Source organism: Ambystoma mexicanum, chromosome 9, assembly GCF_040938575.1.
Source record: "Ambystoma mexicanum isolate Mex_15411 chromosome 9, UKY_AmexF1_1, whole genome shotgun sequence".
NCBI lineage: Eukaryota > Metazoa > Chordata > Amphibia > Caudata > Ambystomatidae > Ambystoma > Ambystoma mexicanum.
This window is the reverse complement of record NC_090931.1, coordinates 961,263,323-961,290,469: the sequence shown is the minus strand read 5'-3', so window position 1 is coordinate 961,290,469 and position 27,147 is coordinate 961,263,323. Positions and strand designations below refer to the sequence as shown.

General features: G+C 43.6%; 1 protein-coding gene across 2 annotated transcripts in view; it reads left to right on the top strand.

Moving 5' to 3' along the window:
• METTL5 (methyltransferase 5, N6-adenosine) overlaps nt 1-27,147 on the top strand; it is a 500,731-nt gene that overhangs the window by 56,471 nt on the left and 417,113 nt on the right. The window contains exons 2-3 of one of the 2 annotated variants that reach the window (XM_069616175.1): nt 2,607-2,728; nt 4,553-4,637. Coding sequence is in view for 1 of the 2 variants with exons in the window: in XM_069616174.1 (XP_069472275.1) it covers nt 2,620-2,728 (109 nt within the window). In the remaining variant the exon portion in view is untranslated. The remainder of the gene's footprint in view (nt 1-2,606; nt 2,729-4,552; nt 4,638-27,147) is intronic. The other variant, XM_069616174.1, reaches the window with a different exon arrangement.

Sequence of the window (27,147 nt, the reverse complement as noted above, 5' to 3'; positions counted from 1 at the left end):
ACCCCTCCCGATAGGTGTCTAAACATGTAACAAACAGCAGCGAATGATGTGGCCATGAAAAGTTAAACAGGGAAGTGCTTGTCTATGAATTTGGAAGCCTCTTCTGGGATTGTGAAAAAGAAGACCTGGTTAGAGTGTTCAACTCAAAGCTTGGCAGGATATAGCATGGAGTATTTGACCTGCAGATCACGTAGTCTTTTCTTAACTGCCATAAAGGTTTTGCGTTCCTGTTGAACCGCAATTGAAAAATCAGGATAAAGATGGATCCTAGAGGACGCTAGAAAAAGCTCCGCCTTTGCTCTCGCAGCCCTGAGGAGGGCATCTCGATCTCGAAAGTTCAGAACCCTGGCTATGATGGGGCAGGGGGCGCACCAGGTCTAGGTTTAGCTGATAAGGCTCGATGGGCTCTTTCTATTGCGAACTGTGGCGAGAGACTAGGTGAGCCAAGCAGTGTGAGTAGAGTGCGCTCTAAATAGTCTTCCATGGGTTCTTTGTTGTTGTCCTCGGGGACCCCAATTATGCGGAGGTTATTGCGTCTGGAGCGCAATTCGAGATCCTCATTCTTTTTGGCTACCTCTAGCACCCGTCTGGACAATGAGGAGACCTCCGCCCGAAGAGTGCCCAAGTCGTCCTCGGTGACGCCAACCCTCATCTCAATTTTCAGCTACTCGACTGTCAGTTTTCTCAATGTGTGCTTTGATCGAGGATATGGAGCCCTTCATATCATCCAACTTGGAATGCAAAGTGGTGAACCCTTCGCGGATATACTCCATCATTTTCTGTGAGTCTATGGAGTCCGGAGGGGTTGAGGTGGTGGGTGCGGGCTCGGGCTACGGCTCCTCCTCCGCCTGTCTAAGACGTGTACAGTGTAAGATTTGACTAAAGTGTTGTGATACATTTGTCCGTTTTTTGGACCGAGGTCACTATCCCACTTGTTTGTACTTGGACTATTTTATTGAAAGAGTGTGGAAATGTATAACCGTCTTAACCTATCAGGGTTGTCAATGATAAAAGAATGTAAATGGCCACCTCCCTTGTACTTGTTCTTTTGATGAAAATATCCAGGGGCACTCTTTAATATTGCCCAGCCCACCTATTTGGTGCTCTAGCCTTCACACAACCCCTTAACGGATGCCTTGCTTTTTTCTCCCACTCTCCGGTCCGAACCACACCCAGAGTCTCAGGTCCCACTACTTATTGTATTACACTTCTACCTCTTGTCAAACCTTCATTTTCTTATCAATGCTACAGATTCGTTCTACTATTATGAACTAGTGGGGTTTCTAGCAAATGAATATTTCAGCCGCTAAGCATGAGGAAACTTGTTCAGTGCACCATGGCAAACTGAAGTGCAACCAGGCACAACCGGATTGTGTAGGTTTTTTCAAAATGTTGTAATCCCAGCTGGAGGAGAATTTTTGGCACACCAATCCCAGACATCTCATTTAGGTAAGGTTGTTGTGTGTCATTCATGCCTTTTTAGTTGGTCGGTAAAAATCATGGGCGCCAAAGGGTCTCTCCTTTTCATTTGTCTTCGTTCATGTCCACTCCTCTGACTTTGTCAAGCTCTCCCACCCAGTATTTTTTTCATCAGTTATGTGCTAGGCATTAATACAGCTTTTCAATCGTGAGATTGTTTATAGGAGATCCTGATTAATAAGATCTCCTATTCATTTAGATGACTCTTGCCAAATAGCTTAAAACTCTAACAGCTATGCTATTTAATGGAAAAACCCACCTGGAACTCATTCTGATAAGGAAAATTATTGATTAAATGAAACCAGAAAATAAAACAAATACAGTGATGCAGAAGAATGGAGACTTAACGTTATATCACAAACTAGTTATGAGGACAATGAGATCTACGGGACATGTTTAAGCATGATGTGGTGTGTGCGTGTGTGTTTACATGGTGGTATCTGTGCTAGGTGATTATTGAGTGTCAGTGCATGGCTTGAATGTTGTGCAATGTCTGTTTAAGGGTCTAAATCAATGTGTGTTTGCTTGCATGCAAAAGAGGGGTAGCCACAACGGCAGCATGCAATCCATACATATGTATGTACCAACCAACCATACATCGTGAAACTAATTACACTTTAATACATTTGGGGACAGGCAGCACGAACAAGACTTGTACATGGCCATGCTGGCATATATTTTGGACACAAGCCATGATCATGAATATGTGCTTTACAGTGGTTGTGCACAGTTGTCTTGTGGTGACCATCATGAAAGTGTTTTACAATGGTAATGATGGCATATTTTGTTGGGCATAGACATCATGAAAATGTAAAATGCTCCAGCGTACTGCTTGTGATCTGGCATCTATTGGATTTTTCAGTGTGTCACCCTAAATTATGAACTGTAAATTGTATAGCTATGTATCCATTTTTTCTTAAAACCTGCACACCTCAGCAACATGCCTGCCACCTAAATGCCCAGCCACCTGTGGCATGACCCCCACACCAACCCCAAAGCCAATGGTGCCGTTATGCGCAGCACAATACACCGACATATATATTCACAACCGTCAAACCACCCATAAAACCAGCACCTAAAAGCAAGACACATTGGATTTGCCAATGATTTTTAATTCTTCTTTGCAGTCTGCACGCTTAAATGAAGAAGATGAAACTGAAGGAGTTGGAGAGCCGGCTGCAGCAAGTGGATGTTTTTGACAATCCCAAAATAATCCTTGAGCAGTATCCAACGAGACCGCATATTGCAGGTAAAGAGTTATTATTCCTTTGTTAGGACAACTACAGTACTGATGCTTATTTAAGCAAATCACACCTACGGCAGTTCCAAGTTATATGAAAATGGTCATCAGAGATTGAGCACTGCATGATATATTGTTTTTATTTACTTATTTTGAGTAGAAGCTTTATCTGTAATTGCCAAGTAGAGTCACCTGTAGGGTTACACTTGAGTGGGAAGAATGAATCTACAAGTCCCAGAATGCAAAGTGGCATTTCCTAAAACGTCACGATTGGGTTATGTTGTCACTAATTACGTAGAGCCAGTTGGCAGCCAGGCTTGTAAACTATGACTGCAAGCCTATGGCATCAGTTTTTGTATAATTCGCCAGTGGCCACTAGGATTATCCATTGCTCATCTTATCTTTCCACTACTATAGTATGTCTCCTATAGTAGCCCACCAGAAACTATATATTATTTTCCGTGCCACCTTTCTTACTGAGGGAATTGGCTCCCTGCAGTGCTAGAATAACATGTATCCATTTATGATTGATATCTGCGAGAGCCCCTAACTTCTCATTCCACCACCAGCTGCCCGCCCGCACCCAATCTCTTCTCTTCCCTCATCGTTCTATTGGTTTAGTTTGTTTAAGCTTTTTTGATCTTGAAGTCCCAGTTTTCACATTAAGACACACCGTATGCCTGCTCTAAATGCTTGCGCAAAGACCGCAGAGCAATTTTACACCCAGCTTAACCATTCTGTTTACTGAAAATTAGGATCCTGAAATGTTGCTTTTCTTTGTGTTTTTAAGATTCAGAAGAAATACCTTTGTCATACAGAAGATAAACAGCTTTGGGTAAAGAGGGCAATGCAAGCCGAGTTGTTGTTGTACCTATTCTCTCGGTTTTTCCACTTCTTGGTAGCAGGATTATAGTCGTAGCTACACTGGGCATGCTGCATTGCATGTATTTTGCTTAAATCCGAATATCTGCTCTCCTCGATACCTGGCTTCAACATTTTCTTCTGAAGCCCCATTTCCCGGGTGAGTCTAGATTAGATTCCCCTCTGCGACATGAAGTCAGATCCTCAGCCAGTCTGAATACAGGCTTTGTTGAATTGTTCAGATACTTGTATTTCACTGCCTGTACCATTCAACTTTACATAGTTAATGTTCACTTAATTGCTGCACATCTGTGAATCGTACTGTGCATCTCTCGTCTTTTCGTCAGAAAAATGTTTTCTTGTAACGGTTGACTTTTCACCAAATTCCTTTTTTTAACTTGGGGCGTTTCGGAAGGGTTACATTCTCATGAATTTGGAGAGCAAAGAGAGTGTGTGTGTGTAAATATTGCATTTGAAGGAAATGTCTTTTAGACCACGATATTCGTACGTTCACTATCAAAGCTCCGAAGGTTTCTGAAGGCTGTGGGAAAAGCACAACCTGAATTTAGTTGTTGATGCATGTCAGCTGGAATGGATGGGAACGCATGGATGGGCATGTAGTGTTAGCTACAAGATTCCCACAGGGGGTGACACATGCTTAGAAAATTGACTTGCTGAGGCTGCAGGCTTTTCCAACAGTGATAGCCCATGATTTCACCTGACGCCTTGCTTGTTCTTGATGGGGATATACACCTGAGGCCATGTCTATGCCATGCAGGCATATAAGCCTGAGGCTTTGCCTAGGCTAGATATGCATATATCCGTTTCCTAAACTCAACCAGAACACACTCCATTTAGTTATTTTGGTACTCCTTGATGTATTTCATACATATCTAGCGGTGCTACTTAATCATTAATGTATAGAAAATCTAAAATGTTTTTATAAACCTGTTTTGTTTCCTGCTGCCAAAGGTATATGCAATAGATGTGTCTGACTCCTACTTTGAAAACAAGACTGGCTTGCTGGTGGTGGACTCAGTCTGTTGTGTGACCAAAGGTATTTATTTTGTAGACTCTGATTTGGGAATTGTGGAAATGCCCTAATTGGGAACCTTCTAGAATCAGGGAATCCAAATGTGATTTCCAGGCATTGCAATATGTATTTGATGAGTAGGGGCTGCGCCTGGCTATTGGGCATCACCCAGTAAGTGGACTCTACCTCTGGAGAGCAAGGAGCAAATCTTAGTTCCAAATCAGATTCAAATTACGAAGTTTTGTCTACTTTGTGACTTATTATTCTTAACATGTCTTTTGGGAAAGCTGATTACTGGCATATGTGGTGGGGATATACAGCGGTCTAGTCAAGCTGGGATGAGGTCCTCAGTTGGATCAAAGCCCTAGATGGGGTAACGAGGGAGAAAGTACTGTTGCTAATATTATTTGGCTTAGAGGAGCAAGACGACAAACCAAATTATCAAGGATGGCACATGGCCTGCTCTTGGCCGCTAGGGCATGTCTTGCTATGTTTTGGAAAAGAGTACTTCCCCCGAAGAAGGCTGAATGGGTCAATGTAGCTCAGAATTTATACCGCATGAACCATCTAAATGCACCCATCCACGGAGACAAGAGCTCCATTGAAACAGACTGGAATGACTTTTGTGCACAATATGACCACTGAAACGACACACGCAGAAATGGTTAACTGCAGTGTAACTGCGACAAGATGTAAATACTCGCCTACAACGTAACACACATTGATGAATAAGTGATTGTCCATGTGTATAACAATGTCCCTCAAGCAGTGCCAGAAATGCTAGTGGCAAAGGTCTTAGCCTGCAGTGATATGATCAGGGGGATGGAGTATGTGGGAGTGAAGGAAAAGGGGAGTAAACGGTGATGCACTTGCAAAACTGGTTCGTTCACTTTGTTGAAATGTTCTAATTGTTCCACATGGTAGACCATTTGTTGCCTGTGTATAATGTGACCCGATAAAATCAATAAAAAAATAAAATAAAATATGTATATATATATTTTGGGTGTGTCCAAATGCTCCATTCTGCACACACCCACACACCCAGTTAATGTCACATAGATATAGTTGTATGGCACCAGTAATCCGGGGGAAACAAAAGTACCTCTTGCTGGCTGTTATCAAGCCATGTCTGCTCTACTGGGCTGCAAAAGGTGCTACATGGCTCTCAGTTGTTAAGAACCAAATAAAGGCATTGAAACCAACTTGCATATTTTATGTTTTCTGTGGTAGCTGCAAGTGGCATGGGTATGATGTGCATACCGAAGTTTCCAATGACCGTTTTACATAGAACATGATTTCATTTTGGGATTTGCCAAAAGTAACTAGAATTCTCTTTGGGATTGCTCTATCCCAGGCTTGATCTGTATGGCTTTTTTTTGTGTGCAGTTTTTAGTTTGGTTTTTCTGCCATTGGCATTCTTTAGTTGTGTCATAAATTGTAAGCACATAGGTTGACATTTGGGCCACCTTCCCCTTCAGCTAGACTGATCATTCAGATATTTGCGCAGCACGTAATTTGTTTCCATGGGTTTACAGTGCTCTCGTAAGGTAGTGATCTGGAAAATCATTCCTAATAATAATTTTATGAGAGTCCAGCTGTTTTTCTGTGTCAAATACTCAAACGTTTAATAACTCATTTTGTTCCTTAATTTGTTAAATCGTTGTGCCTATTTTGATGAATCAGTAATGATTACCACCAGAAACCTGGCCTGGGACCCTTCTAATATGGTCAGGGAAGGGCAGATGCTTCCTGATGCAGACCCTGGGGGTGGTGTTCTGCAGGAGGATCACATGGGGTAGGGGAACAGATCTGGAAGACTGGCAAACCCCCATGTTTAACTTTCCCTGCAATCCCACACTTCTAATAGCTTATTGCCAAATAGACGAAATGAGAGAACCTACATTTGTTATTAGGAACTACAAGTCCCATAATTCCCAAAGTACTGGGATGAGGTAGAGGGCTCAAGTGCAATGTTGCAGGAGTGGTTAGTCTTTAAAAACATGATGACCCACACCTGAGGGAGGCAGAGAGGCTTAAAAGGCCCCCTTGGGTGTAGGCCATTAGATGGAGGTGGAGCTGGAGTAAGAACACCAGTAGCAGTAGTAGAAGGAAAGCACGTTGCTGGCAGTCCAAGCAGAAGATGGTGGAAAGAGTAGGCGCCGGGAACACTCTGAAGCAGATTTCAGCTGCCGATACTGAGAGGGACCATTTCCTCCTGAATCTGAAGTGCAGAGATTGCACAGCTGAAAGCGTGAAAGAAGAAAACTTTTCCCCATATGAAACTGATTGCTGTGATTATGCAACAAGAAGCGTGCCGGAGACCGTGGCTGGAAGTTGGTGTGCAGCCAAGGGTCCCAGGAGCGAGACAAGCTTCGTGACTGCATGGTAGAAACACCTCCTTAAAAGTATTTTTGGCTGTTGATGTGTCAGAAAGACAAGAGTGGCAAAGAAGCTGCTGTTCTGGAAGGTGAATGTTCAGAAGAGTGCCTTGCTTACTTGGAAGTGTTGAGAGGCACTAAAGTGAATCTTGTCATTTCTGAAAAGTTGTTAGAAGTCGCAAAATGTCAAACTGCTGAAGCTGTGGTCAAACATTTGGTTGTCAGTAGATTTAAGATTTCAGAAGCACTGTTGAATGTGGAACACAATCGGGCAGGCGAGTAGACCCGCATGGTGACTTTTTGTAGAAGTGAACCTGGGGTGAGAGTTAACCAGGTGGAAGCAAAAGTGCTAAGAAATCATCCTGGCAAAATCATACACTATACTTTATGGCTATAAAGAAGAGAGCTTAGAAGAAGCTGTGTTTCTTTATTCCTTGACAATAAGCTATGTTTCTTTAATCCTTGCCAGAAGCTTGGGTTTCTGGGAATCTGACACAGTTATATTTTCGTTGAAATTCATAAAGTGTGGCAAAGCATCTTGACCAAGAATACCATCAATGATATTTGATGAAGTGGAAGTTATTATTCAAAGAAGAATTGTTCTTTTGGTTGAACATTGATCTGCCAGAACTTTCTTTTGAACAATTGAAGGAGCCAAGAACTGTGTTGGAACTTAGTTATAAACCCGGATTTCCTTGTTTCTTCTTGATGAACATTGGAACTGAATTTAACCTGAAACCTGGGAAAGGGGAATTCACCCAGATTATAAAGAAAGGCTATGAACATATAAACGCAGTTGCTGGTGATGTTTTGAATTGCCATGTATTTTCTTGTGTATTTTATGTATAAGTGTGTGGGCCAGATATCTTTTGTTAGAGTGTTTCCTTTAGTATATGCTAGGCAGGGAACTCCTCATCAGGGTAGGGATAGTGAGGCATTTATTGTTATATCATCCAAAAGTTATCCGAGAACATTGCTGACCCCTCACAGAACTTTGTTTTGTACTGTAACTGTTTCAGTACATGTTGTAACTTTGACCCCCCCCCACCAAATTGGAACCCGGATTGGAACTCTAATTCACTCTTCTGGACATGGGCGTAGGACATGGAGGGACAGGGGGGTCAGATCCCCCGACAATTTTAAGTGGGGGGGATATAATGGCATTTATCCCCCCCAGAATATGTCTGTGCACATTCCAGCCATTTTGAAGCGGCAATGTAATTTGCATTGCAAATGAAGAGGCACAACTCTTAGTAATTGCATTGTAAACATCCACAGAATTTATTTCAAGCGTCTTCCTGTTCCAATAAAACAGACCATGTTGAACATTCACGCAGGATCACATATACTGCAGACACAACCTAACACTGATTTAGAGCATAAGCTGCACCCACAGACGGACTCGCAGGTATTTCTGTGTTCCCTATATCGTGTACCCCTGCACAAAAATATGTTTTTTATGCTTTCCAAACGTCCAATCGTATTGCTCTTTCTAATCATCTTCAATTTATTTTGGACAATGGTTGCTTCCTTTGAAATAGAAAACTATATATACAGTTGTACAGGTAACGAAGGTCAAATTCTTGGACAAGAATTCAATCTAATTAGACCATTGTTGCTGCACACTGGTGTATAATAATGTTGCCCCTGGCTGCCTAGTAGCAGAGAGAGAGCAAAGCTTATTATCCCAGGCAAAAATCCTAGGCAGCGGATGGCATAGCGATGCAGTGACTAATGCAGCATTCCTGCTTCTCACCATGCTGTGGGGCTGGGGATGGGACTGGAACCCGGACTCGCTGCGGCACCCAGCAAGAGATCACACTGCATTTTCATGTGTTCGTTTTCAGTTACAGATCAACATAGTTTACAATTAAATGTACCAATCACAGGTTAAAACTACAACAATAAAACATGTAAAGGAATGCCTTATGGAAAATAAAAGCAAGCATTGGCAATGCCAACAGTTTAGGCTTTTGTGTAGGCATGGCAAAGGCATTTGCCAGGCCCTGCCATAGTGGTATTAACTGCCCATTGATGGTAGCAAGTGCAGAATGGTGCAAGTACCTGGACATCTAATAGCGGTGGATGGCAAATGTCTAATACTTATACACAAGCAAAAACTGGCGGCTTTGTCATTGCTTGTTTTTGACAGGACTTCAGTGAAGGACACACAGAGTGCTTATAAATCGAGTGGGCGAAGCCTGCAATGATTCCTTGCAGTAATTCAAGGCGAACATACACACCCTTAGCACTTGAGAATTTGATATCAGTATATCATCATGTTCACCTTCAATATTACCAAACAATGCACTTTACTAGGAAAGGGGTGCTTTCATCCGTTTCTGCAAACATATCCAAGCGTTAAACATGCTTCCAAAAAAACAAGGAGTTTTTTTTGTTATTATTCTTTGACAAGATACAAGACTGGAGTCTTACTAATATTCACGGGTGGACTTGGGAACCAAAAGAGGCCCTGGAAATAATGTTCAAAATGGCCCTATATTACACATTTTCAGAAAGTCCAACCATTTTCCTATGAGAAAATGTGGCAATAAAATAGGTTACCACACCTGCTAATATTAACCATTAACTTATCCACTTGTCCGATAGGAAGGAAACAGTACACTTTAAAGTACACTTTAAAGAACATCTTGTATGTGTAGTATTTAAAGTACTTGGCTCCTAATGAAGCAGAGTCATGGCCCCCAGAACAAACAATTCACACAGGGTACACACACACAAAAGTAGGTGCAATGAGACCTGCTTCCTTTTTCTTTGCTGCTGGCCACAGCAAATAAGTAGAAAAAGGGGGTGGGGGGAGGTTTCCTCGATACCTCGCATTTGTTTTGGATGAAAAAATGTATTTTCCATGCAGTTTTTGCCTTTTGTGGTAGGTGCAAGATTTTAATTTATTTTTTCGTTTTTATAGTGTGGGCTCTTGGTCCCAGTTAAGGTCAGCTTACACGTGTTTTGAACGGTGGGTCTTTTTCAAGGCTGATACATGTTTAAAATACCACACATATAATCACAGTTGTTTGTTTAGGTGACATTTGTGACATGATATATGTGTGGTGGTGCAAGGTGCTTGGTGTGGTGACATGAGCATTGGTGGTAGCATAAGAAGTTGCGTGATTCATATACTTATGTACAGATAAAACATTGTGTTGATACATGGTTGGAAGAAAGGAGAGAGAGAGAAAAGCGGAAGATTGGCAAGGTTAGCAATTGAGATACAGATATGTCAGGCATGTTAGTGTGAGGGAGGGGTAGTCCTCTTACCTATGGTGTAAGGTTCCTTGCGCCCTGTGGGGTCCTGGATGGTTTGCTGCGATTGGTTCTGTAGTTACAGCTGGGCTATTGTTAGGCCCTGTAATGTAAGGGTGCAATGGTTTTAGCCTGGTGGGGGTACTGCTTGAGGGTGGGGAGCGGAGGGGCAGGAGGGGGTGGTGAATCTAGTCCCCACCTCCTGCGGAAGGGTGTGGTCCCTCGTGGGGAGTCCCAAAGGTGTGAGCTGGTTCTCACGGTGTGCAGGAGTTGGTTTAGCATAGGGTGTTGGCCTCAAGGGTCTGGCCCTTGAGCAAAGTGTCTAGGCCACGAGTTGCTAAGCTAGCCGGTTCTTGTGCCTATGACCTGTAAGTTGTGGTTCCATAGATGATTGTGCCCAGTAACGAGGGTAACGAAGCCTGACAGAATTCATTGACAAAAGTATTGACAACAGTAGCTAGGGACCATATCCCTGACATAGCGCTCTATCAGGCCGCAGATAATTTCTCTAACAATGCCAGACAGATATTATTGCGAAATCCCAGCGACTCAAGGGCTAGCATGTGATCATAACCCTAGACCACACTGTGATGCTGGAAATGCAAATGAAAGAAAGTCTGTGTAGGGCACCTGTGTTGTGTGTGCCTGACTACAGCAAACCCTTTATCGTCCAGACAAATGCCTACGACACAGGAATTAGAGCTGTCATGTCCCAGTTAGATGACAAAGGGAGGGAACCTCCGATCATATTCATCAATAGACAACTCAAGGGTAGAGAACTTAGGTGGGCTACTGTTGAAAAGGAATGTTTCAGTATAGTTTGTAGCCTTAGGCGTTTTAGGCCCTACCTTACGGGGTCTACCTTCAAGGTCCAGACAGATCATAAGCCCCTGAAGGGGTTTATGCAGATGAAGGGTGAGAACACAAAACTGCTCAGGTGGTCCATTAGCCTGCAAGGGCTAGACTTCACCATAGAGCATAGACCAGGGAAAAGTCACGATAATACGGATGGCCTTTCCAGAAGGTATGTTGACCGTCTGGATGAGGGTGTCTATCTCGTGGGAAATTAGGCACCCTAACCTCAGTCTGGGGGGGGGGCGCAACTGTGATGCTGGAAATGCATTGGAGGGACAGGGCCTCCTTGTCGTTGTCCTGTAGTCCTTTTTCATTTGTGTTCTGTATTGTTTTCTGCCCATGAGTCCATGTGGGACTCCCGGCAGTGCAACTCTTCCTGTTTTTGGTTTGGTTTACAGACCCATGGGATACCCTTATGGCACCCATGGGTAGGAGGTACAACCCTGTGCCCCTAGTGTATGTTTTTGGGCACCTGTGTGTGGCCCACAGAATTTGACAGGTGCTCTGAGTATCCTCCATTTTGGGGATACCCAGGCCCTGCCAGTGGAATCAGTTGATTCCTGATAGGAAACAAGATGGCCCCTGTGGCCTCTTGCTTTCTATTGCCCGTTACCTTGTTTTCCCAAAGTCCTGGGAACCCCTGACTGGCTGTTGGGTGGAAGTTCCATATATGGTGGTGTTATGAAGTCAAGGCCAGACTGGCCGGAGCCTTCCCAGTGAATGTATGTTGTGGGTACACCCTATGGGTGGGACCTGGGTGAATGGAGTGTGTGACCAATATGCACTTCTTGTTGTGGATGTCTGGTATCTGGTGTTTGACACAATGACTGAGACAGCCCTGCCCAAAACTGGTATGAATGCAGTGTGTAGTGTTGAATGGCTGGGTACTTTTCCCAATACACATTCCTTGTTGTGAGTGTCTGAGAGGGAGGAGAATGGCCTGAATGCACTGTATGCCTGATTGGCTGACTGACTGCTGAATGCCCTTCTGAGTGATTGGTTGCCTGAGCGTGACCCAGCAGAATGAATGGGGGATCAACTAGTATAACCGGGGGCCTCTCACTGCTAGAATTTGTTCAGAAGCTGGTGTTGAAACTAACATTGAAACTGAAGCTGAATCTCGAAGCCAAGCCTGAAGAAGAAGGTTGACTGCTGTCTCCTTCGCCGAAAGCCGCAGAGACTGATCCAAGAGAGGACCTGGTTAGGCACCCTATTCTTGTGCTCCGCGGGACCATCGAGCACCGCTAACCTTTGCCGAAGCGCCCTGGAAGTCAGACCCTTGACAGGCTGCCCACCAGAGACTGGGAACCGCTGAGGAGAACGAAGATAAGCACCGGACATTCCGTTCACCGCCGTCGACCAGGGTTCGCAGGTTTGCATAACCGCTGGAGGCCCGTCGAAGCCATGTTGCCCAGAAGAGGGGACCGCTTGATGTCGTGCCATCAACGACCGGAGCCGCACGCTCCTTTGCCTAAGACTTTTGATTCACAGATGCGCTCGTCCGCACCACTGCGCGCCTTATCCCACCGGAGAAAGCCAGGCCATCGACACACCAAGGAGCATCCGCCAGTGGGTTTCCCGCCACCCAAAGACTGTAGAGACGCCGGACGACTCAACGCCCTTGCTGGGCCACAGTTCTTCACAAACTCTTTGCGGTCCTGAACTATCCACATCGAGGTACCCCGCGCGCCTCTTCCTTGCAGGACGTCTTCGCTCCGTCGTCGACGACGAGCACCGCTGGGACCGAATCTGCCGCCTCCACGCCAAGTTCACTTTCTTCGAGGGATCTCGACGATCCGTGGCTCCTGCTTTAAAGGGAGCCGCTCAAGAAGGATCTGTCGACGACTCGTCGTCGAAATCTGCTATTCCAAGTACATTTGGGTCGGAGAAATAAGACTTCTAGAACAGTATATGGACTGGGCTTGTGATATATCATTATCTCGCAGGTTGCCCAGGTGGGGGGGATCTATAAACAGAACTGTGTCTGGGTAACAGGGCCAGTATTCTGCCAATTGTTCTAACCAACTGCTTTCCGCCTATGTCTATTGTGGGTTACCTTTTATTAAGTAATTTGTGTGACAGTTGATGCACTTTAATGAAATCTGATGATAATTGTGGTACCACTTAGGACTGTATATGTTTGCCATTGTAGATTTACTGAGCACAAAGTGAGTTATTGTGTATATAACCTTGAACCTTAATTATATAAAGACTGTGTTTTAACTATAGTGTGTGGACATTCCTTTGTGGGTGCTTGGGGACTACACTGAACCAGACTGCATCACCTCCTGAGAAGATAGGCCTTGATTGCTCGAGCAGCGCTACCCTATAGAGAATCTTGGCTGGGGTCCTCTGTACCTGTGCTCTGCCATATAGAGAGCAGGAGTACAGACACCCCCCTCCAGTCTTTGCACACACGCCCCACAATGCACATCTCGACAGGCAGGATGCGCATGCGCCACGGCCCATACACACTCACCCGACCTGTAGACTGCGCATGCGCCGAGGAAGAACGACTCCCCCTTTGCGACTCGCGCACAGCATTCTATTAAGCAACAGTGGCACCGAGGCACAAGCAGCCACTGGAGCAGGATGCATACACGCCGCCATCAACCATAATACCAGGTAAGCCGCCCCACCCCCGGGACTATGTGGTACGTCGCGCCCCTAGCACGAACTCGCCAATACTGAATGGCTTCCACGCTGGTATCGCAACACGGCGATCACCTCGCCATAGAGTTATATATAGAGATGCATCACCAACACAGGCAACAAATATGTTAATCTGAACCCCCAGCATGGTTACCACCACCGCCACCACGCCCACAAGGAAACCACTCCACACCCACCTCTGAGACTGGGCACAATCATCTATGGAACCACAACTTACAGGTCATAGGCATAAGAAACAGCTAGCTTAATAACTCGTGACCTAGACACTTAGCTCAAGGGCCAGACCCTTGAGGGGAACACCCTATGCTAAATCAACTACTGCACACCGCGGGAACCGGCACAGCCAGCTCACGCCCTCTAGACCCTCCACAAGGGGCCACACCCTTCCGCAGGAGGTGGGGACTAGATTCACCATCCCCTCCTCCCCCTCCATTCCCCCACCCTCAACCAGGACCCCCACCAGGCTAAAACCATTGCACCCTTACATTACAGGGCCTACCAAGAGCCCAGCTGTAACTACAGGACCAATCGCAGCAAACCATTCAGGACCCCACAGGGGGCAAGGAACCTTAGGTGAGAGGACTATCCCTCCCTTGCACTAACATGCCTGACATATCTGTATCTCAATTGCTAACCTTCCCAATCTTCCGCTTTTCTCTCTCTCCTTTCTTCCAACCATGTATCAACACAATGTTTTATCTGTACATAACCATATGTATCACGCAATTCCTTATGCTACCACCAATGCTCATGTCACCAGACCATGCACCTTGCACCACCACACATATATCATGTCACAAATGTCACCTAAACAAACAACTGTGATTATATGTGTGGTATTTTAAACATTTATAAGCCTTGAAAAAGACCCACAGGCCGAAACACATGTTGGCTGACTTTAACTGGGACCAAGAGCCCACACTGTAAAAACGAAAAGATCAATTAAAATCTTACACCTAGCACAAAAATCAAAAACTGCGTGGAAAATATACTTTTTCATCCAAACCAAATGCGAAGGTATCTAGGAAAAAAAACCTTTTTCAGCCAAACAAACGAGGTGTGGGCTTCACCTCAACAAAAAATCCTGTGGCCTTGCCAAAAACTACTTATTTGTGTGTAATGGCTTGTAAAGATGTATATATTTTTGTGTCCTGTGGAGGTGTCCTTCAGTGCAATGCTGCATTGGCTCATAGGCAAACCGAGCCTGCCATTCAATTTACCATTGAGGCTGCTCTGAACAGCCTCACTGCTAAATGGACTGGCAACTTTGCTAGCAGTACTTTTTGTGCGCATCCCATGCCGGTTCTGAAAGCTCGCTGTCTACGCACCCAAGGAAGCGGCTTCTTGTCTGTCAGGTAGGGGATTCTACTCAGGGAAAGGTCTAAGCATTGGTTCCCCTGCCCATGTTCTCTTGCAAAATGAACAGAACTCCACACGCGTATTAGCCTAGCTCATTGGGTTAAGTAACGACATCAAAGATCTGTGGCTAACCGACGGTTTTAAATCCTTGTCTCGACCCGGCAGGCCACAGAATCAGGGCCACCTCAGATGTTAATACAATGCAATACGATGTTAACTTAAAAGCAGTGACATGTTTATAATTTTACACTTTACATTGGGCAACTTGGGATCTGTGCAAGATGCCCTATAGGTAGCGCTACCTTCAAGACATAGACACACCCTGGAAGGAACTGTGATAAAGTCACTTGCCTGAGAGCATTGTTTGGCACAGACATGTATCTTGCAGATATGCATAATGTGCAAAACATTTCATTTAAACAAAAAAGTAAATATGGTTTATGCTTGTCAAAGAAGCAGACATGAACCAGTCCATGTTTTAAATCTTTTAAAAATAGGTTTTCTTTGTGATTCAGTTTGCCTTTTGAAGTGATAATGACCCAGACTTAACAACTTAACCAAAGCAAGATTTACAGAGACAAGGTTACTAGAACATTCTTTGTGGTGTCAGTTGCAGCCATTTCAACCAAATACTGTGAACATTGTTATTTTCAGGCCCTCTTGAGACAGGTCCACGTCATTCATGAAGTCTCTCACACTGTGGCAAACTACCCAGAAATATAACAGGCAACACTGGCAGTATCGAGTGTAGGTACTGACTTTCAAGTTGAAGGCTGGAAAAGATGCGCACTGTGCAGCATCACAGAAGGGGTGCAAGGCAAGTTTGGCTCTAGTGGTCATCTGTGGAAACTCTACCAGTGAGAGTAGGTATGAGGCTTAAACTTGTGACAGGGGCCCTTGGCTGCCCAACGGTGGAAGCCTGCCCCTCTGGAGCCTGTGTGGGCTTGGGGAGATTTTTCTTTTGTTCTGTGTGGACTGCGCCACTTGCATCAGTCGTCAGCGGCCTGGGCACTGGGGATACTTAGAGGCAGCACTGGGTGACAGCTGGCTGGAGGTGCAGTAGGAGCCAGCGCCACATTCTCTTCCTTCCTTATATCTTCCTTTTAACCTCTTTTTTCTCTTTTTTTTCTTCTCTCCCTGCCCTTTCACCATAGTTTTGGCACCTTCCTTTATACGGTTTGCATATTTGTTTCATTTTCTTTAACGTTGCAAACTTTACATCAAAAAGCTGTCCTCAATCATCCCTGCTTCTGGATCAAGAAGACCAACATCCATTCTAGTTTAGTTGATAAGATAAGGGACGAAAATAGGTTTTGGACACAGGACAGTGGACTATATACTTTTCCCGGACATCCTGACAGAGTCCTTAGTATTTGGTTTGAGGCAGGGAAACAGGGAAACCCCTCTTAGTAATAGGGTTAGGCAGTTTTTTCCCTTATTTTCTTCTGAATAAATGTTTATGCCAACAAACGTATCCGTCCTGTTTCTGTCGCCTAGCTCCACACCCTCACAGTGAGTATGGGCATGCACTTTCATATGAGTCCTGAACAGGACAGACGGTCGTTGCTTTGTGTGACTGAGGTGGCTTGAACTGGCCATTGGGCATGTCTGGCATCACTTCACATCCCATTTTCACTGGGTAGATGTGAGGTAGCTGGTTGCCGATGATTGGACAGACTCTAATGTTGCAGGTCCCTTTCAATGGAAGGCTGACTCCTATCCATCCTGAATTTGGTATAAGAGGAACTGAGGCCTTTGTTTATAGCAACCAGTTGAACTAACATTCTGAAGAATGAAGACTGCAGAGGGATGCCAGAGGACTGCTGCCCCAAATCACTGCACCGCTCTTCATTGAAGGGGCACCTTCACTTTGTGCCTTTCTCCCTTGGGCTGGTGGGCACAACCAGTCTGCCATCCTGCCTCTCTGTTGTTCCATCTCTGGAGCTCTGAAGAGTTGATGGGGTCGTTTGTTGGCTTGCACCGTCCAGAAAAGGAACTCCACCATTAATACGACACTGTCTGGCACCTTCATCATGGGTTCAGACCTTCCTTGCCTGGCTGCTCCTCTCACACAGAAGGGCCTGCCTGGAACCAATGTACTCCAGCCTGCAAACAAGTGCATGCACAACCCTATGTGGGTCACCTATACAACTCGCTGCCAATGAAGTGTCCTGGGGGATCCTCCAGCATTGTGGGAGTCGAATCGGTCATCCTTCAGACTCTAATGTCCAGCCTAGTCTGATTGATATTCAGAATCATGAAGCCTTAAAGAGAACAGAACCACTTTTAGCCTGGCCTAAACCTGACACGTGAAACTATTATTGAGTGCCCCTGGATGTAAAGCGCTATACAAAAAGTAAATAGATGGATTACTGCACCTCCAACAGTGGTACCAAAGCCGTGAGTACTTGTCCCAACACCTCCTACTTTCCTTGGGGTGTTTTCTTTCTAAATCTGATTTTAGGGCGCACCCCTTTGACACTGGGGATCAAGAGGGCGTAAATCCCTACCCTACAGCTGACATTACCTGATGGTAGGTGGTGGAACCATAGTCAAGGATTCCTCCATGGGTCTTGTCAGTGTGTAGGAATTGGAGTATGCATTTTCCTTAAGGGGGCATTACTATCTACAAAACTGTCACTATAGAAAAAAAATATATTGGCCTGATTGACCCGCTCTAGAAAACTCACCTTTGAACTATTTTGCTTGGTACATTGGTGAACAGTGATGTGTAGGGAAGGGCTTCTTAATCCGAACTGTGGTGCTCTTATATGATTTATAAGGTCAGGGAGAAAAAAAATAAAATTCCAAGCCACTAGCCAGCCATAGTACACCATTTCCTACTCGTCAAGTGTCAAATATCACTGGCCTTTGGGTAGTGCACATTTTGCACCCTGATGAAGTATACAAGTCTATGTGTATAATACTTTATTTTACTCTCTGACTTTAGCAGCTAACAGTATTGCTGTGCAAACCTGTCTCGCACCTGTTGTGCCGTTGTATTTACTTGATGGATCCCTTTGTTTCCTTCTGGTTACTTTACAGGGTTTGAAATTGAGGGGAGCTATGAGCTATTTAGCTCCTGCTTGGAGCCTAGAAGAGTCTGGTTAGCTTTACAACAAACAGTACCAGGAGCTATTTTTGGCTCCCCATGCCACCTGATGCCGAACAAACACACGTATGTAAATTGAACTCTGTGCGTTTGGGACAATCTACAAAATAAACATTAGGACACATCTGTACAACATTTATAGCATAAGGGTTTATAAATAATGGACTAAATTATATGGTTGCACCTTATGTGAAAGTTAGATTTGTGGAAGTTAGATTTGTAGAACGTTATCTACTACCTCTGTGTTCCCCTATGGTAGCTCCTTGTCACTGCTTAGTGCTGGATACACAGGAGCTGCTTTTAGCTCCTGTTTATCCAATCTTAATTTCGATCACTGCTTTAAGTTTTCCTCCTAGCCGGTCACTGAAGAGGTAGGGTCTATCCCTACCTGTCGCCACAGTGTCGCCTGATGGAACAGGATACAACAACTGCGATGAGTAAATGGGACAGACCCAAAGAGGAAAAAGCCACAAGGGTGGAAAAGAATCCTTGATGGAACTTTGGCTGATGGTGCAAGCAAAGAGGATCCAGAAGACCGCAGTTAGAAGATAAAAACGGCAAGATCTGAAAGCACAAGAAAGAGCATGGGGAAAAGCAAGGAAGCAGAGAAAGAGGTGGGCACAACGGAAGGCTAAAACCAGGGAGGATGGGAACACAAGAAGGAAGTAAACGAAGACAGCATCTTACCCGGGAGATGGAAGGATTGCAACACGAGGCAACAGCGTCCTCCGCAGTCTAAATGCTAGACGGGAGAAGCAGGCGCCATTTTGAGAAAGACTAGACCGGGAGGGGAGAATCCAGGTGTAACGTAATGACACATTACCGCTGCAGACGTCAGCGCTTCCATAGCGATCATTGCAGCATTATGACACTGTCTTAATCTAAAGAGTGGTTAGGAATCCAGTTGATCAAACTGTGAGTGTCTATTTGTTAAGTGATTACTTAACTTAGCAGTGTGTTTAGCTTGATGCAAACTGTTTTTAAATAGTGTTTTTATACTTGCTTGTGTGGACCTCTTTTACTTTCCAGCCATTGGGAGCGTTAGCTATACTACGGTTCAAGCACACCTCTTGAGTTTAACTCGCAATTCTTAGCTTCTCGGCCATTGAGATTTTGTTGAGAATTGGTGTAAACCTTTCCTGATCCATTGATCCACAGGAACCCTTGCAAAAGAAGGTTCTGAAAAACTTTTAACAAGCATGTCCAAGAAATACTATTTGCTTCAGTGCAATGTAAATTGCACATGTTTGTGGATGATATCCTAGTTTCTTTGCAAACCAAGGTTGACCCTTTCCCACACATGTTAATGGCTTTAGTTATTCCATGAAGTAGGAGGATTTAATATTGCTAAATCTGTCCCTTACAATCTAGGAACGTCTAGATGCAAAAGAGGTGGTGCCCTTCTGCTAATAAACCTACAATATATCTAGGGGTAAGAAAACACTTTTTTTAAATGTATCATTGTACATATTGGCGATTTCCATTCTGTTGTGAGATAACTTCCCCATTTGCCTTAATCGTACTAATGTCTTTGTGATATTCCCAGAAATTCCCTCTTTAAGTTCCCTTTCTTCTGCTGATATTCAAAGAGTAGTTTTTCCAATTAAGCAAAATATGATGCAGTCTCTTCTTTATTTTCAATCAAGACTGGTATTTGATCTGATTCTTTCCGAATGTGCATACTTACAGCATGGGCTTTTCAATCGCTCACTTGTCCGAATGTGAGCAAATCTCTTTTATTCTACGAACGCAAGACTCTTTGTTTACACCTAAATCTAGAATCGTCCAGCATAACACTGATGCAGCACGTAACCAAAGCAGATCATCTATCTTCAGAGTACAAAGCCTGGAGAGGCCGAACAATTTTAGATTTAATCCCAAAAGGTGATGTATGTAGTTCACTTGAAACCCTAACTGGAAAAGAGGTGCTGAAGCTACTGTCCTGGAACTCTCGATGCAATGGACATCTTTTTACAAATCTTGTTACATTTTTCTCTCTTACGAAGCAATAATTGCTTAATTCTCCAGGAAACGTGGATCACTTCAGCTCATTTTCTAGATGGGTTTGAAGTATTTAATCAGCCTGCAAAAGTGAGTTGTGGAGTTAGACCTTCGGGTGGCCTTGTCATTGCCCTTCGCAACAACCTATGTATGTCTGGTAAGCAAATTCAAAACCTTCCCAATGGTATGCTAGCTACTGAAGTGTCAGATCAGACACACAATTCTTATGCTTTACTAATTAATGTATATTGGCACAATGGTGTTGGGGCTCTAGAGGAATTTTTACTGATCATCACTGACCTGGTCTCCAGCTGGAGATCCAGTAATGGCTATAGATAATGTTCTTATGGCAGTTCATCTCAACGCCAAGTGTGTATCTTAAAGTCTAGGATGCAACCAGTGTGAGTCCACGCTACTAGATTTAGATTCAAAATCCAGAACAGGTTGGCAGTGTAGTAACACTTTGAACTCTTTGGGTCTACACATGATAAAAGGGAAGATCGGAGCTGCTCTGGAAACCCAATACAATTGGTCTCGAAGTTCCAGACGTTCAACCTTGGACTATATCTATGCTGACCAAAGACTGTTTGAGCACTGCTCTGACTTTACGATTGTCGAAAACAAGTGGAGCAATAACTGTACCTTAAATGCCAAATTTACGCTTCCACTTCGAACTAAAGATCAATTGATAATTGGATCTACAAATCTATAAGCAACCTCCCGTAAAAATGCAGTTTGTTGGTCCTCAAATATTGACATACTGTCTGTGGAATTGAAATTGATGATGAGTCAAACCACATTAGAATGGAAACTAGAAGTTTTAAATGTGGGGCATTTTGATTCGAGGGTCGAATTTATGATGACTGTTATCGAAAATGCAAGGTTGAATAAGCACAAATCGATAAAGAAACATACCCATGTTTATGATGGAAGGTTAGCTCACATGAAAGCAGAGACAACACTAAGATAAATGAGCTCCAGTCTGCCTCTTACTGTAAAGTTATCCAAATGCAAAGCGCAAAAACAAAGCTATAGACATTTCTGTAAATTCACTCGCTCTGCTTTACTACAACGAGATGCAGATTATTTTTCAGATCTACACGCCGCGGGAAAAGCCATTCCATTATCTAATGTACCCTTCATAGATAGTAAAATGTCTCTTGAAATTAATATCACAGTAGCAGTGAATAAATTACATGAATTGATAATTTTGTCCAAATCTTCTAGAGCCGCTGGCCCTAACGGTTTTACCAACAGCACATTCAAGCAGGACCCCCTAGAACTGGGCAAATGTACTAACTATCCCCCTTAATAGTATTATTGACTCACAAACCTTTCCCAAATCTTGGCAGACTGCCTATGTTGTCCCGACTTTTAAAAAGGATCAAATCTTAAAAACGACAGACCAATATCGTTCCTGGATGTTCATAGTAAGATTGTTACATCTGTTCTTGTTGAACATTTGGAAACATGGGCAACTTCAACCAACAGGTTTTGCAAATTTCAGCCCGGCTTTCGTAAGGCACATTCCACCAACCTTGATGGCCTTATTTTACGCTCTTTTCAAGAACTAGCCTGGTCTTCACCCGGCAGTTGTATATATGTTGCATCTGTCGATTTGTCCTCTGCATTTGATTGCGTGGATCGATCTAGGCTATGGGAAAAGTTAGCAAGCTGGGGAATTCCATATGGCCTTTTAAAAATTATTATTTGATTGCACGAAAACTCAAGCATTCAGGTTAGACTAAACAAAGAGGGAATGATGTCTAGTCGTATTGCAACTCTCTCCGGCCTTAGAAAAGTCTGAATTCTTGCAGCATGTTTATTTAATTTATATGTCTCTGACGTAAACAATTATTTATCTCCAGCCACCCTTGTCTCCCCTAAGGCGGGCAATATAAAGGTTCCATTGTTGGCTTACGCCAATGATTTTCTGCTGTTGGATAAGTTGCAAGTTGGCTTAAAAAGGCTCTTGTCGGCATTCTCTTCCTTCGCGGTTGACAACGGCCTTCTAATCAATCCAAAAAAAAAACATTCTTGCCATTACAAGAGTGTGTTTGTGTGAGACCACAATAATTAAATCAACATCCAATATGATATATTTGAGCTTTCCGATCTCTGCAAGTCCTGGTTACGGTAGAGTAAGAGAAAGCTTTCTCCAGAAATCTACGCTCCTGCTTAACCAACTTGTAATTTTCTAATTTTTTATTTTTTTATTGGCATTTCAAATTAAGATAACAAAACATAATTCCCTCCAAAGAATATACCCCTCCCTGCTAGTCCATGCATGAAGCCTATTGAGTCACCAGAGTGTCACTGAATACCAAGAATACAGAGATGTTGTGGGCAGTAACGAACATTAATGTTTGATTGCAAGAACAATAGTATTTCCGCCCAGTCTTGAGAGAAATATGATTGGTCTCCCTGGATCGTGTATGTGAGTCATTCTAGTGCCACCAAATTCCAGATTCTAGAGAACCATTCAGTTATTTGAGGTGTGTCCCTGGATTTCCACTTCTGTGCAATTCCTAGAAGTGTCTCGCCAAATGTAACATTACAAAAGTTATACATTTTTGTTTCAAACCGTGCCGCAAGTTTGATTCTAGCATCAACGATAAGTTTTATTTCATTGAGCTGGGTTTCAACACTCCAAATATTTCTTTCATACAGATATGAATTTCCTCCCAATATCCCGCAAGGCCTGGTCACTTCTACCATACGTACCCCCAATTCCCCAACGCACTACATTGCCTCCAGCACTGTTCAGATATTGATGCTTTGATGTTATGCAGTCGGCCGAGGTATAGAGCCATTGCGTTACCTATTTAAACTAGAACTCCCTTATTTGTATTGAGCAAGTACGTTTGGGAATGTCTTTCTATAGCCCCCCCATTCCGTTTCCATGATGCATTCTGCTAATGTCAATTGCCATCTTGCCCTATAGTGATTGGGAGTATTGGGGGAAGTGTTTAATATTTTATATATATTGTATAATAAAGCCTTGTTCCCTGGGTTTGTGGCTGCAAATTTTTCGAATGCGGTCAATTCCCTGATGACCGCTTGTTTAATTGACGGGGCACGTATCCAATGGCAGACCTGAAAGTATTGAAAATGTTCGGCTTCGTTCAGTCCCAATTCTAATTTACATTGAGCAAAAGACTTGGGGTCTCTGCCAAAGAACACATCTCACAGTTTTGTACAGGCCGCACGTTTCCACTTAGCGAAAGCATGGGGTTCCATACTTGGTGGGAAGTCTGGGTTAAAAAACAGTGGTGTATAGGGAGATGGAGAGGTCGTTAAGCCATATTGTTTGGCTGCGGAGTACCAAATCTCTTCATTATTTTACTTCATGAATGTTTGAGGGGCAATCTTTTTAAGGAAGCCATAACATTTCAGCTAATTGCGGGCTTCCCAATGCACGTTCCATCTGTACCCATCGCTTCTCCCCCTCTACCTCCCACCAGTCTTTCGCTATCAGAATTTGTGCTGCTTGGTAGAACTTCTTGAAATCTGGTAAGCCCAAGCCGCCTTTGCTAACTGAAGTGGTTAAAACCTTGTATGCTACCCATGGGGTTTTATTGTTCCAGACATATCTAGATATTGTTTTTTTGAAGTTTCTTGAAGAATAAGGCAGGAACCCAAACGGGGAGTGCTTGAAAGAGGTAAATTGCTTTGGGAGAATGGCCATTTTGATTGCATTGATCCGCCCCAACCAAGATGTTGTCAAGGGACCGCAATTCGCTATTTGTGTTGTTACAGCTTCCAATAGAAAAGGATAATTCGCCTCATACAAACCCGTTTTATCAGGAGATATATTGTGCTCCAGCAGTCTAATTTGGGATTTTGCCAAGCCAAATAGTGTGTGGGCCCGCAGCGTTGATACTTCCTAATGAGGAAGAGATAAATTCAAAATGTTGGATTTTGCCAAATACATTTTTAAGCCTGCTACTTCGCCATAACTCCCGAGCTCTCGTTCTATTGCTGGTAAAGAAGAAGCTGGTTCAGATATAGCTAGCACCATATCGACAGCATAGGCCATCATTTTATGCACGTCTCCCCCAAATTCTATACCGTGGTTGTCTTTTGTTTGTCAAACCTTGGCCATGAATGGTTCCTTCCCTATTGCGTGTAATAATGGTGACATAGGACATCCTTGTTTCGTCCCCCTTCAGACAGCAATAGTAGACGAGAGTTATCCATTAATTAGAAGATGGCCTGCCAGGGATTTATAATTTACTTTTATTCTAGCAATAAATTGAGGGCCAAAACCCATCCTGACCAAAGCCCGAAAAAGAAATGACCACTCGACACGATCAAAAGCCTTTTCGGCATGTAATGACAATAAGACAGGGGGAAATCTTTTTTCCCCCCTTTTCTAAAATGTGGCAGCTACGCTGATATTGTCATGGGTTTGTCGTTTTCGTATGAAGCCTGATTGGTCTGGATGGTTAGCTAAAATGTTAGAATATATTTTTGCATCCAAATTTATAAGTGCGATGGGGCGATAGGATCCCCATCTACTGGGATCCTTAGCTGGCTTCGGGGTCAACACTATCTTTGCTTCCTCCACAGTTGGAGATATACTGCCAGATTTTATAAAAGTATTGTAAAGATTAACAAGTTTTGGTATTAAAACTTCTCGGTGTATTTCAAAAAACATTGCAGGAAAGCTATCCGAAGCTGGGGATTTATTAAGAGGGAGAGAGTTTATAACCCTAGCTACCTCTTCTGATGCTATGTCCTTTTCAAGAGATAGCCGGTCCACAACCGATATCTGTTGAAGGAAGACATTTCTAGATACCTCTGCTGAGATTGTTCATGTGGATTTTCAGAACAATAAAGATTTCAGTAGAAAGTATGAACCTGTGAGATAATGTGTGGGGTTTCCGTTACAATATTCCCCTCAGGTGATTGGATCGATTGAATAGATTGCGATGTTGTTTTTTGACGCAGTTGTTTGGCCAATAACCGATCGGCCCCGTTTGCATTAATATAATATGTCTGGCATAGATATAGAAGAGATTTTTCTGCTTTCTTAGCTTGCAGTAGATTCAATTTACCCTTTATCATTCTATATCCCTTCTGGATAGAGGGGCCTGTATTTATTTCTATTTTCCCCATTATTTGTTGAAGTTCCTGTTCAAGTTCCATTTCCACTGCCAATTTTTGTTTCCGTTTCAGGGCCGCCTCTGCAATATATATTCCCCGAATAGTTGCTTTGAATGCGTCCCAGGTTGTATTTGTGGAAATATCCTGTGAGTGATTAATTGCAAAGAATTGTACAATTTTACCACCTATTTTAGCTTTTATTACTGAGTCCTCTAGTATCTCAGAGGGGAATCGCCACAACCATATCTTCTGCCTGGCCCCCATGATACTGAAATCGATACTCAAGGGTGAATGGTCTGAAAGTGTGATTGGGTGACACATGATTCAGGAAACCCTACCTAGCAGTGGTTTAGACACCCAGGCGTAGTCAATGCGGGAGAAGGACCTATGTAAATGCGAGTAATACGTATAGCCTTTCAATTCCCCCTTTAATGTTAGTCAGACATCCCTCAGTGTTAAATTTACAAATTTTATTTTAAGATCTTTAGATGTGATGATTGCCCCCAAAGGGTGGGCTCGCTTCGATCCCAGAGAGGATCCCAAGCCAGGTTGAAGTCCCCTCATAAAATAATTTCCACTTCACTAAAGGTTTCCAATTGTGCGGTGAGTGATTTAAAAAAAAAACTCTTAACCTCTATTCCGGGCATAGATTGCGGCCACCGTTATTGTGGTAAGATCTATTTCCAGAATCGCAAAAACATAGCATCCTGCTTTGTGGATTTTGGTGCGTCACCCCCACCACCTTCCCCTGTGCATCTGCCTGGATCAGCACTGGATACCTATGTAGGCGAAATGTATATATATCCGTGGAGCTAATGTGCGTCTCTTGGAGTGCCACCAAATCCTGGTGGTGACACCCCAGTAGAGCCTCCAGATTCCTACGTTTAGCCGTCGCATCCAGCCCTCTAACATTTAAATTGACCCATTTATTCAATGTGCACAATAATCTCCAAAAGAATTATGTTGATACCATCGTTTCCTTATTTTTCAATGTATACCATGCATAGACAAACCCACCCCCCCAGATCCAACTTCCCCCGCCCACCTTATTTCCTCACCCTACCCCCAACCTTCCTACTATAAACCCCAAGTAATGTCCCCTGGTGTGAGCCACGGTACCTAAGATTATCCGGGGAAACAGTCCCCAGCCATGAGTCAACAATATTCCCAGGGCAACGTGCGGGGAAACCTAGTACACCCATCTGTTACCTAAACAGAAATGCCCCAAGATGTTATGCTCTGTCTCCACCTCCAGCTGTAGTCATTACTGCCTAATTCAGACCATTTGTTGTAGATAGTCTTGTTTGGCAAATCTTTATTCTGAAGGCTTGTTATTAGGGCCTCTAAGTCGCTTTTTCCAGTCCTCACGTTGTTGAATCTTTTGCTTCCTCCCAGGGCGCGTTGCTATCGACCATTCAATAACCATTGGCTCAGATGTGGTTTCTGCATTCTCCTCTTCGATTTGCAGTAGGGCCATGCCGACTCTCGTGATGTAATCCTGTGTTGTCTGCTATCTAGCGAGAAAACCAATCCGAAAGGAAATGTCCACTTATATTTCAATTTATAATCCAACGTGTTTGCAATACTCTGATCACCAGGCGCATTTCTCGTCTTTTTTGGAGTGTAATTTGGGAGAGGTCCTAGAAATTTGGATTTCTGACCCATTGTAAGTGATCCAGGATTGGTCACAGGCTTTCCTCAAAATTAGCTCTTTCTACGGGTACGACGTACATTGAAATTGCTGGAAGCTCGCTGCAAAATCTTCCTTTGAGGCTGCCATCTT